Raw genomic sequence first — 13,295 nt, forward strand, 5'->3', positions numbered from 1 at the left:
GAGAAGACTCAATCCCGGCATTGTGTTCAGCCTTACAGTCTAGTTGGAGAAGCTTGAAAACAAATTATTACATTATAATAGGACATGTTTTGTAACAAAAGAAAAAATAAAAGGATATGAAAGCACAAAGGCATCACAGAGAAGCTAGGATATGAAGGATAAAGAAACATTTGATAGAAGGAGAGGGGGAAGGGTCATCCAGACACAGAGCCCAAGCAAGATTGTTGAGAATGGCACATTCCAAGGGCTCAGCCAAGAAGTTCAATATGGAGAACTACTAGATGTAGGGCAAAATCCAGCGGTAAAGGTAGGTTGGAGGCAGAATGTGGAATTTAATTCTATAAGGGTGAGGGAGACAAGGGTGGCATTAAGCAGTTGAGTGAAATGCTCATCTTTGCCTTTGCTAGGAGATTATAGTACAGGTGAGGTAAAAGAGCAAAGTGGAGAGGGTGGGCATTGGATGCCAAGAGCAAGATTCCAAAGGAGGCAGTAGAGAGGACACCTTCAGGAGCACGAGTACTTAGGGTTCCTGCCTCCAGCTTCTCTGCATGAGTGCAGATGCCTTCTCTCCTTGTGTTACTCACGCTTCCTCTGAAATCCTTTCCATCCACTGCCTGTAGCAATCAGAACATTTTGTCCCAAAGAAATGGGAATTCAACTCTGCTCAAAAATGGAAGCAATGGACTGACTACCCTGTAAGTTCCTGTTGTGAGAACAGTGACTATTTTTAAATTCTCTGTGTCTCTAGAGAGTAGCCCTGGTGTGAAGGAAGAACTCTAGAAATCTGTGATGAGCTGGATTGAATCCAGAAGCAATTTTTCTCTCTATCATTCTGAATTTTCTCTAGAGTGGCTCATTTTGCATAGGGCAGATTATCCAAGAGGCAGCTCTAGAAGTTCTCATAATTTTATTACATGGTCAGCATGGTCTTTTTTAAGATTTAGATTCACCCATCCTTCAAATATTTGAGGGCCACCACATGCCTTACACTGTTCCAGGATCTGGATGAGCAGAGGTCAGTCATCAGACCAGCACGCTGCCCTAATCAAATAAAACTGTTTGTGATTTAAACTTGCTGAAGGTATAGCAAACTCTTCAGGCAATTACCTGACTAAAAATTATTTTAAGAGGAAAGAAAATTAATCATTCTTTCTCAAAAGTAAGACTGAGATGCATGATTTGGAAAATGTATTTTTAGGGAATTAGGTCTTATTATGGGGGTTTCTAGCAAAAATGTGGAACCCAGTTTGGAAAGCTCTGCACAGAAGGAGGCGAGGACAGCCCTTGGGGATGAGTGTTCTGAAGGAAGCACAAAGGGAGGGAACCTGCAGGAGCTCCTCTCCAAGGATGACATTACAGATGGTTCTAATGGCCTCAGGGTGTTAGCTCTGTGACCATTTGAACCACCACAGCCATGCTTCTGGAGACGCCTCCCTGGCTCAGTGGGATGCTTGGTGGTACAGAAAAGAAAGGCCCTGGCAGGTATGCAGCATTCGGGGAGTTAACCCTGGGAACTCTAGGCATCCATCCTTGTGTCTTCCTCTATTTCTCAACTTTAGTAGTGTGGACTCTTATTTACCACATGCCTGTTTTTCCCCTGGGCCTTCTAGCTCAACACACCATTTATTTGGCTCCCTCTCTGCCTCCTGACTTTGATTTGAATCCTTGGATTCTGAACAACTTTTCTCCCCTTTGGCAATACTGACAATGTGTGACAAATGACCTCTATTTGGCAGAGCCCCAGGACGGCTGACACCTGGGAAAGGGCCTTGAGGCAGCCCAAGCCTGCAGGGTCTCAGATACAGGCAGCAAGCAAGGGTGCTGTGCCCCGGCCTGGGAGTCCTGGAGGGTTCTCCAACTGTAGAAGACGAAGGTTAAGCTGCAGAATCAAATATATGGACATACAAATGTCTAGCATAGCCCCAAAATTACTGGGAGCAACTCAACATCTTTCTATAGCTTTTCACTCAATGATGCGCAATGTATATATGAAAAGCAAGGAAGGATTGGTAAAGATCATGTTTCCTGCACGCAAATTTAAAGCACTGATGCTATCGTTATGGTTACAATAAAAAATCCTATATAGTTTTTCAACTGTCATTCCCCTCTCCCTTAGGTCTTAGGATACTGAGACATCTTAACCTGTAGGTAAAGTTTAGCATCCAATAAAATGAGCAACTACTGTCTCCAGCTATAGCCTAATATACTGTAGGCTGGTGTTTCCTATTCATGCTAGGAACAGACTCCCCCATTTGGTGATTCCTGGGCTGGTTTGTAGACATCAGGCTTCTATGAAAGAATGGTTATATTTTTCCCCAAGCAATCAAAAGTCATGTGCTTACATATTATTTTGAATTAATTTGGATGACACTTACTTCCATTTGTATACTATTTTAAAAATCCTTAATTCTAAAGTTAGAATTCCATGGCCAGTATATTTAAGTCCAAGACTCAAGGCAAACTATCATAAATAACCAATATAAACTTTTCATCAAAAGGCTACAGAAGAAATCAAAATGAATGCAAAGGTCTGAAGTCCTCTGTAAGAACTTTTACTCTAATTATCGTGAATTACTTTGGTGTGAGAAGCAGAGAAGCACAACAGATGGAAAAATAGAACAATGAATTAAAAAAAAATCAAAAGCAAACCCCTGTCTATCCCATACACCCAAGGGAGAGCCTTGTTCTTGTAAAGCCTACATTGTTACAGCGTGATAGTATGACAGATGCCTTGTTCTTTTTCCAGAGCGAGCCAGTGGCTCACCCATAGACTGTTGTCATTTTCCACACCCATCAGCTTTCCATGCACTCTGGCCTAGACGAGTCCGTGCCTCTGCTAATCTTTTAACAGCACCTCTCACAGTGACAGAAGCCGCTTCTGGATCTTACACCTTCTCATCCTTTCAGTAAGGAACATTTATCAAAGTCGTAGTCCCAGGGCTAACAGATGCTCCATGTGGTGGGAACATTTGCTTCTACTCTTGCTGCTTCCTTCCTTTCAGAGGGACATTTGCTACAGTGCTGACTCTGCCTTTCTCTGTCCCCCACACCCATTTTTTCCCAAGGGAGAAGACATGGTTTACCTGACTGGTAAGTTTGGAAAAAGGGGCTGAGCACGGGTGGTTCAGCTCCTTCCTGTCCTCTTCTTTCTGACTTGCCCCCTCACCTGTGTACCCAAAGCTGATGATCCTCTCTGCAACTCTGTGCTCTGAATTTTACAGGTGCAGGGCCATGGGGGTCAAGTCTGAGTAATTAAGAGGTGCGGCATTATAGCCACATTTCCCAATGTCTATCAGCATTATCACAATAAGGGTGATGTTTCACCTTCCATCTGCCAAACCTTGTGTCTTCCTTGATTAGTTCCAAAATTTGTTAGAGAGCAGAGATGTCAATTATAAGGGCCCCCTCAAACCCTGATGTTAAAAACAAAAAGAGAGAGGAGTCCCTGCTTCCAAGGAAACTATAGTCTAACGAGACAGAGAAGAAAAATGCAATTGATTGCATATTTAACATGTGAAACAAACTCATGCAAAATAGAATCTATATCAATTCAAGGTATAAGGCACAATATTTTTCAGTGCTGAAGGGAAACCAAGGTGAAGTAATTAATAAGAAACAATGGGATTAGACAAGAAGGTCAGAGGAGAGATTAAAATGGTGAAGCAGAAACTTAACATTGCAGATATGGGTGGTGGAAAGGGTGAATAAAATGAAGTAAAATGCAAAAGTTGAGTCAGGTTAGATGTGGGCATATTGTAGGAATTTGTCATGGGGTTTGGAAGGCTGAGATATTATCTGGAAGACTCAGGAGGTAGGTTGGCAGGGTGGAAAGCAAATTGACTATGAGGCTCTTGTCCTGATGTTGCAACTAACTACATTTTTGTCTCTAGGTGGGCCATGTAGCTTCTTTGAGTCTCAGTCTCTTGTATGTAAAATGAGGGATTTGTCCAAAGTCCATTCTAGAACTAACAGTCATTCAAGTATTCAATAAATATTCATTGGATACCTACTATGGGCCAGGCATTTTCTTCGGTGAATTAGACGGGCAGTGTCATTGTCTCTCTTTATGGAACTTTCATTGAGGAAATAGATCCTATTAAGCAGTAATTTAAACCATGAAATGATTACAATTTTAATCAGTGTTAAGAAGGAAAAGCACAGGGGATCTTGAGTGTATAATGTTTCTATAATCAGGGGAACCTAACCTGGTCAATGCATGTACAAGGAAACAATATTTAAGCTGAACTCTAATGGAAGTGGACACTAATTTGGCAAAACAACTGTGAAGTGGCTATGGAAAGACTAACCAGAGAGGAGAAAATGATGTGCCTGAAGTGCCCAAGGCAAGAAAAGCTTGAGTTGTGAAAAGGAGAGGGCCATAGATCAGATCCAGTGATGGGCAGTGCCAGATTTTGCCAGGCCTGGTAAACCATCATAAAACTATTAGACCAAGACAATGGGAAGTGACTAAAGGGTTTAGAGCAGGGACGTGACCTGCTCTGATTTGTATTTCAGAAAATCCCTGAGCTGGAAGAGAAGCAAGCTAGCCAGTCAGAGTATTCTCAAGGAAACTTGATGGGAGCCCATTGCATGATGATAAAGGAAAGCTGCCAGTGAGAAGGACAGTTTTCAGGGTGAAGTCAAAGGGGTTCTCTGGGAGAAACTGAGTAAATTTGAGGTGGAAAGTTGACTTGGATAGACACTGGGCTCAGGCTGTCACCAGCATTGTGGTTGAAATGGGGTTGTGCCAGTTTGAATCCCCCAAAAGGCCATTATCTTTGATGTAATCTTCTGTGGGCAGACATATTGGTGTTGATTAGATTGTAATTCTTTGAGTATTTCCATGGAGATGCAACCCACCCAACTGTGGGTGATGACTCTGATTGGATAGTTTCCATGGAGGTGTGGCCCTGCCCATTCAGTGTGGGCCTTGATTAGTTTACTAGAGCACTGTATAAGCTCAGACAGAAGGAGAAAGCTTGCTACAGCCAAGAGGGACGCTTTGAAGAACACACAAGAGCTGAGAGAGGAGCTGCAGCTTACAGAGACATTTTGGAGATGGCCTTTGAAAGCAGACTTTTGCTCCAGAGAAGCTAAGAGAGGACAGACACCCCAAGAGCAACTGAGAGTGACATTTTTGAAGAGCTGCAGCCTAGAGAGGAATGTCCTGGGAGAAAGCCATTTTGAAACCAGGACTTTGGAGCAGACACCAGCCACGTGCCTTCCCAGCTAACAGAGGTTTTCTGGACACAGTTAGCCATTCTCCAGTGAAGGTACCCAAGTGTTGATGCGTTAACCTTGGACACTTTATGGCCTTACGACTGTAACTGTGCAACCAAATAGACCACCTTTTATAAAAGCCAATCCATTTCTGGTGTTTTGCATAATGGGCAGCATTAGCAAACCGGAACAGGGGTCCTGATACAGGGCACAACTGGCAGGTGACACAGGCTTCTGGTAGGGTGTTCTGGTGCATGCAATCAGTGGATATGAGCTATTCTCTCAGGGAACATGTGTGTTCATCTTTCACAGAGGGTATTTCTCCTTGAATTCCTTGGGAAACTTTTTTAAGTGTCCCATGCCCATTTTTGTGTAACCAGAAGTACTAAAATACAAATTTCTAGAGTGGTTATTACCTTTTAACAAAATGACTGTTTCCACATAGACATTAAAAGGATAATAAAGGAATATTATGAACAACTCTATGCCTACAAATTTGATAACTCAGAAGAAATGTACAAATTCCTTGAAAGACACAATCTAGCAAAACTCACACAAGGAGAAACTGATAATCTGAATAGGTTTATATCTATTAAAGGAATTGAATCAACCATTGGTGATTTCCAAAGTAGAAAGCACCAGACCCGAATCATTTCACTGATGAATTCTACCACACGTTTAAAGAAAAAGTGATACCAATTCTTTAATCTCTTCCAGACCGGCATTGTGGGATGGAGAACATCTTCTTGACCAAAAGGGGGATGTGAAAGGAAACGAAATAAGCTTCAGTGGCAGAGAGATTCCAAAAGGAGCTGAGAGGTCACTCTGGTGGGCACTCTTATGCACAATTTAGACAACCCTTTTTAGGTTCTAATGAATTTGGGTAGCTGGTGGTGGATACCTGAAACTATCAAACTGCAACCCAGAACCCATGAATCTTGAAGACAATTGTATAAAAATGTGGCTTATGAGGGGGGACAGTGGGATTGGGGGGGCCATGGGATCACACTCCCCTTTGTCTAGTTTGTGGATGGATGAGTGGAAAGGTGGGAGAAGGAAACAAACAAACAAACAGACAAGGGCACCCAGTGTTCTTTTTTACTTTAGTTGCTCTTTTTCACTTTAATTATTATTCTGGTTATTTTTGTGTGTGTGGTAATGAGGGTGTCAGGGATTGATTTTGGTGATGAATGTACAACTATGTAATGGTACTGTGAACAATCAAATGTACGATTTGTTTTGTATGACTGCATGGTATGTGAATATATCTCAATAAAATGAATATTAAAAAAAAAAAAATCTCTTCCAGAAAGTAAACTCATTTTACTAGGCTATATTACTCTAATAACAAAACCACACAAAGATAATACGAGAAAGGGAAATTACAGTCTGGTATCTCTCATGAATATGCTTTCAAAGTTCCTCAAAAAAATTTTAGCAAATTATACCATAACCAAGTGAGATTTAGTCCTGTTGTGCAAGACAGATTCAACATTTGAAAATCAATTAATATAATCTATCACATCCACAGATTAAAGAAGAAAAATCAAATGATCATATCAATATGTACAGAAAAATGAGTATAGCCATTCATGATAAAAACTCCCAGGAAATGAGGAATAGAGGAGAACTTACAACACCAAAAGCACAATCCATGAAAGAAAAAAGTGATTAGTTGGACTTCATTAAAATTTAAAACTTCTCTAGGAAAGACACTGTTGAGAATGAAAAGCAAGCCACAAATTTGTGGAAAATATTTGCAAAACACAAAGCTGATAAAGGAGTTGAATCCAAAATACACAAAGAATGCTTAAAACTCAACAATAAGAAAACAAACAACCTAATTTAAAAGAGGGCAAAAGATCTGAACAGGCACCTTAACCAAGAAGATATGCAGATGAAACATAAGCATATGGAAAGAAGCTCAACATCATGTGAAATCACGGAATTGCAAATTAAAACATCAGTGTGATACTACTACACACCCATTAGAATGGCTAAAATCCAAAACACTGACAACAATAAGTGCTGACAACGATGTAGAGCAACAGGGACTCTCATCATTACTGGTGGGAATGCAAAAATTGTACAACCACTTTGGAAGACTGATTGGCAGCTTCTTACAAACCTAAGCATAGTTTTACAATGTGATCCAGCAATCATGCTCCTAAGTATTTACCCAAATTAGTTGAAAACTGATGGCCAAACAAAAACCTGCACATAAATGTTTATAACAGCTTTTTCATAATTGCCCAAAACTGGAAGCAACCAAGATGCCCTTCAAAGGGTGAATGGATAAGCCAACAGTAGAATAATGGACAATTATTCAGCAATTAAAAAATGAGTTGCCAAGTCAAAAAAAGACATGGAGAATCCTTAAATGGCTGTTGATAAATGAAAGAAGCCAGTCTGGAAACTACATGACATTTTGGAAAGGCAGAAACTATAGAGATGGTAAAAAGAGCAGCGGTTGTCAGGTGTCAGAGGAAAGGGGGCTGATGAATGGGTGGAGCACAGGGCATTTTCAAGGCAGTGAAACCTTCTGTATGGTACTGTAATTGTGGGTAAATTGCAAAATGCATTTGTCAAAACCCATTGAACTGTACAACACAAAGAATGAACCATATTGTAAACTGTGGAATTTAATTAATAATAATGCATCAATATTTGTTCATCAGTTGCAATGAATGTACCACACTAATGTAAGATATGAATAATAGGGGAAAGAGTGTGTAAGGGTGCAGAGGAGTGGGGTATATGAGACCTCTCTGTACTTTCTGTACAATTTTTTTGTAGATCTAAACCTGCTCTTAAAAATAATATCTATTAAAAAATTGTTGCTTTTCAACAGAAGTATTTTAACATTTCTCTAAAAAAGTAAATGTACTTTTCGACAAATGGTGCTAGGACAACTACAAAAGAATTAAGTTGAACCCCTTCATCACACCATACACACAAATTAACTCAAAATGGATCATACAGCTAAATGTAAGAGTTAAAACTATAAAAAAAAACTCTTAGGAGAAAACAGAGAAGTAAATCTTCATGATCTTGGGTTAGGCAAAGCCCTCTTAAATATGACATTAACGGCACAAGCAAAAAAATGAAAAATAGATAAAATGGACTTCATCAAAATTTTAAAACTTTTATGCTTCAAAGGAAATCATCAATATACTGAAAAGATAACTCACAAAATGGGAGAAAATATTTTCAAGTCATATAAGTGATAAAGGACTTGTATCCAAAATATGTAAAGAACTCTTACAACTCAACAGTAAAAAGACAAATATCCCAATGTAAAAGTGGTCAGAGGATCTGAATAGATATTCTCCAAAGAAGATATACAGATAGACAAAAAGCACATGAAAAGATGCTTAACAGTATTGGCTTACTGAATGACGCAAATCAAAATGAGGAAATGTTACTTCACTACCCACGAGGATGGCTGTAGTCAAAAAGACAGATGTTAACAGGTGTTGCAAGAATGTGGAGAAATTGGAAACTTCATATATTGCTGGCAGGAATTAAGTGGGGCAGCCACTTTGGAAAATAGTCTGGAAGTTCCTCAAAAGTTTAAACATAGAGTTACCACATGATCCAACAACTCCACTTCTATTTATATACCCAAGAGAAATGAAAATATCCATAAAAACTTTTACACAAATGTTCATAGCAGCATTGTTCATGATATGCAAAAAGTGGAAAAAAAAACAAATTTCCTTCAACTGATGAATGGATAAATAAAATGATGCACTGTAGATCCATACAATGGGTATTATTTAGCAATAAAAAGGAATGATGTACTGCTGTATGCCACAAGATAGATGAACCTTGAAAACATTATGCTAAGTGAAAGAAACCAATCACAAAAGATCACATATTGTACAATTCCATTTATATGAAATATGCACAATAGGAAAATCTACAGAGACTGAAAGTAGACTGGTGGTTGTCCAGAGCTGCTGGGGATGGAGAGAAGGGACAGAAGAAGGGGGGAGGTTGGGAGGAAATGGGGAGTGACTGCTAAGGATTATGGAGTTTCTTTTTGGGGTGATGACAGAGCTCTAAAATTGTTTGTAGTGATGGTTGCACACCTCTGTGAATGTACTAATAGCCATTGAACAGAACACTTTAAACGAATGAACTGTTTGATATGTGAATTATGTCTCCATTATATTGAACAAAAGTAAATATGCTCACAATATTGAAAGTCTAATCTAACTTCCTCCATCCCTTCCTTCTTTTCTTCCTTTCCTAAAGTCCAAATTATAAGCATGGGATGGAATATATTTACTCCATGAAATGAGGTGTAACTACATTGTCACTGGGATGATAAGGAAAGGTGACGAGCCAAAAGTGGAACATACATTTAATTTTAGGAACTACAGACAGAGAATATTTGAGGCTGAAACAAGTCTCCTTAATGATATTTATTCTTTTCTTTCATTCCACATGTTTATGGAACATGAATTAAACATTTGAGGCACTGTACAATTTCAAAGCAACATGTAAGTATATTTGCTATAGCACAGACCTGAGCCCAGGTTTCAAATGTTTTGTTTTTAATCATTGTGCCAAGCCTACCACCTCCCTTCTTTCTAGCAAGTAGCTTACAGTAGCTGACTTTAGTCTATCACAAATTGCTTAAAAAAATTCAACATACAGTCACATTTTGGAACTCTCTTGATATTTACAGAAATGCAAAACGCTTTTGTAGAAAATTCATGAAACAGCTCTTTAGTAATGTCTGAGTTCGTCTGGTAGCACCACTGGGAATCTTAGACCCAAAAGGAGAGGGGTGTGGAGAAGTCAGCTTTGACTGTTTGGTTCCTCCCCACACCACTGGGGCTTACAGATCTCCTTTGGTTTAAGGAGGACTGGAAGCTTGACCCAACTGGGCCCAGGAGCTCAAGTCAGTCAGACTCAGCTGATTATGCAGCTGCTTTCAGCAGACTTAGATCTGCCAGAACCAATACCAATGCCAAAAGCAGAATGCTAGATCAGAACCCAGCCCTCCTTAGAGGAAACCCAAACCTTAAACGCGTTGTCTGAGACCCCGCCCCAAATGCTTTGAACCTGCCTCTCTGTAGGTAGGGCGAGATGAATCTTAAATCCCAGAAAGTTTGCAAACAGCCATCTATGACTGGACTCAGATCTGGTGTGGATTTCCCAAGACCCTTTAAAAGTAAAGGGAGCTGGACTTTGTAATTCAGGATGCTTCTAGGCTAGAAAGAATTTCCTGAGCCTGTTGTAGTTTTTGCTTAGGTTTTCAGAACTTAATTGAATTGGATTCTGGAGATTAAGCCTATGGCAGCGGACGCAGCCATTCATCTCTTCTTTAATTTAAGGATAACTCCTTTCATTTATTCCTGATTGTTTGCAGGTCAACCCACTTATCCTCTTGCTGGAAGTAGCAGTAAAGTAGTAAAATAATGCAGAAGAAAAGGTGTCCATACATATTACTAACAGATTTTATTCCTATGAAGCAAACACATTTAGAGAAAGTGGAATTTTCCTGGGGACAATAATGTAACTATAAATAAATAATCAAAGAAAAAAAATGTTTGACCAAAAAATTCAGCCACTAAAATGTATGCATTGTTTTAGGCAAAACATTTTCTTCCTATTCAGTGCCTGAATCATATCAACATTCATGATTCCTTTTGAATCTCATTCTCATTCATTTATTTGACAAATATTTACTGAGCAACTACATTTTGTCAGACAGTTATCTAAAATGTTATTATGAAACTTTAAGATTTTAAGGATGATTGAGGTAGAAAAATTGTGTAACAGAACAGGAAGGACAAATGAAAGGGTGTGTGCATGTTTAGACCCTTCCTGGTTTTGATGATCCACTTTTAATTTACTCACTTGGATATCTTTGTAAGAATCCTTCCTCCTTCGCATGTGGGGGAAATAGGCTCCACTGAATTCACTCCTTTGAGGAGAAAGAAAACTTTGAACAATAGATGCCTGTTTCAACAACCCACTGCCAATGTTCTGAAAGCACTAATTTGCTTTCAGCCAGAAAACAAAGGCTGATTTGCCTTCTTTCCAATTGATTCCATGGTTTGCTGGGGCTTTAAAAACATGTTACATAAATGCTTAGTACTGTTACAGAAATCTTTTGTGAAGATAAATTGAATTTTTAAAAATCAGCGATCTTTTGCTCCCATCACTCATGGTACTAAGACAACTCCCAGCACTCTTCAATCAGGGTGAGCATTGCTATTCATTTTTCAAGGTAAACACCATGTAAAAGCTTCATATAAAAAAGACCTGGTGTGTTCACTTTCCTGACCAAACAAGTTCCATTTGCAGATGTGCCTCATTTAGTGCAAACTTGGTTTTAATGAAATGAGAGAGAAATATAGTATGGTGCCTGTAGACATGAGTCCAATCAATTAAAAATGCAGTTATCCCTTATTTGACAACAAAGTCTCCTACAGCAAACTTAGATGACAAAACTAAAAATATTTTAACTCAGGCTCAATGGCTCTTCTCACAGGTTCCAACTAACTTAGGACCCTGAGGAAGCAACCTTGACCAAACTGGTTTCCTAATCAAAATGGCTAGTTGGTCAGTGACTGGGATTCAGCTGCAACACATTCTCCTGCTGCTGCCATGTTCTTTGGATTTGGGGGGGTCACTCAAAGACTCACTTTGTTGTTGTTAAGAAGGCATTGCTTCAGGACCACTGGTGCATAAAACTCAGGCTTAACACAACATCATTCCAAACAGTGAGCCAAGATTTCTGAGGATATGTCCATGCTCTCAACAGTAAGACATCCCTTTCCCAGCCTGCAATGATACGATTGCTAAGGTCTGCACTCCGAATCGGGCCCCGAAGAGAGGCAGTCTCTGCATAAGCCTTCACCCAGGCAGGCGGGCAGGCAGGCCCTCCATCCGTCCATAGCATTCAGGCCCTGCTCTGTGCAAAGCTTCATCCCATGATACACTATGGTAATTCTCCGAGAAGCCCCTACCTATCTAAGCTTTTCTGCTTCTCAAGGCAAGGGAGAAATGTTTGCCATGCAGACTTTGGGGAAACTGATATCTTTTACCTTGTTCTATTAGTTCTCAAGTTCTTAATGATTTTGTTTGATTGGGGATCCAAGCTGAGATATGCCCTTGCTGGAGACTTTCTAGAAAAAACAAAAAACAAACAAACAAACAAAAAACCTCCCTAAGCTGGGTCAGAAACAGACATCGGCAGCTATTGCTTTAATGCAGACCTCCTCTTTTCTGGGATGGAAGGTACAGGATTGTGGCCACAGACTCCGAGGATGGCTCCTGGGTGTGGACAGGGCACAGCTGAGGGCCTGACCTGGGAGGCAGCTCGTGCAAGGCAGGGTACAGCCAGACCCAGGACCACTGGGCAGTATCTGCTCAAGATCTGTTTGCTACGGGGGCAGGCTCCTGCTCAGATAGGAGGAGAAAAATACAGTTGAACAAATGAGGAAAAGCTGGGATTTTCCTTACCTTCAGGAAAAACAAAGCTATGTGTTTTTTTGAGAAGCAGGGACTTTGATGTATAGAAACATTCAGGAAAAATGTATTTACAATCTTTATGGCCTTGATTGTGTTAATGAAGCTATTATTCAAATGGAAAATGAAAAAAAAAAAAATATCCACTTTGGAGGCACATTTGCTCACAGTATTTTGGGACAAACAATAAGGTCAGTTATACAAACAGCCAGAGAAAAGTCAAGGCCAGCGCACAGCTGCTCGTTGGGATGGCGGCGCCGGCCTTCAGCATGCACACAACTCTGTCCCAGGACCCGTTGTTGGGCAGCGGGGCGATGCCCGCCACATTGCACATGACGTTGTAGACATCCACGGACCGGATCGGTGCGGCTCTGAAGTGGGATTTGAAATCTGAAACGGAAAGGCAAACAGGCGCTCACTGTCACCGGCAGGGCAAAGAGGGGCCGAATCACAACGGAGGAAAACCGCCCCAGGAGCTCTAGGATTGGAAGTTCAGCTCCACCCGCGGGGCGTGGCCGAGCGATTGCAAATTGGAAGGCTATAGGTTAGGAAAGGAGATAGCTTTCTACCCTTGTGGAGACGAG

The 13,295-nt window shown here is 40.4% G+C and overlaps 1 protein-coding gene across 2 annotated transcripts in view; it reads right to left on the reverse strand.

Annotated features, from left to right (window-relative positions):
- Positions 1-9,641: 9,641 nt before the first annotated feature.
- The window catches only part of ENPP6 (ectonucleotide pyrophosphatase/phosphodiesterase 6), a 154,413-nt gene continuing 150,759 nt past the window's right edge, over positions 9,642-13,295 (reverse strand). For both annotated transcript variants that reach the window (XM_037831089.1, XM_037831087.1), the window contains one exon: positions 9,642-13,101. In XM_037831089.1, the coding sequence (XP_037687017.1) occupies positions 12,908-13,101 (194 nt within the window). In that variant the 3' untranslated portion in view covers positions 9,642-12,907. The remainder of the gene's footprint in view (positions 13,102-13,295) is intronic.

This window comes from Choloepus didactylus, chromosome 3 (genome assembly GCF_015220235.1).
Source record: "Choloepus didactylus isolate mChoDid1 chromosome 3, mChoDid1.pri, whole genome shotgun sequence".
Taxonomy (NCBI): Eukaryota; Metazoa; Chordata; class Mammalia; order Pilosa; family Megalonychidae; genus Choloepus; species Choloepus didactylus.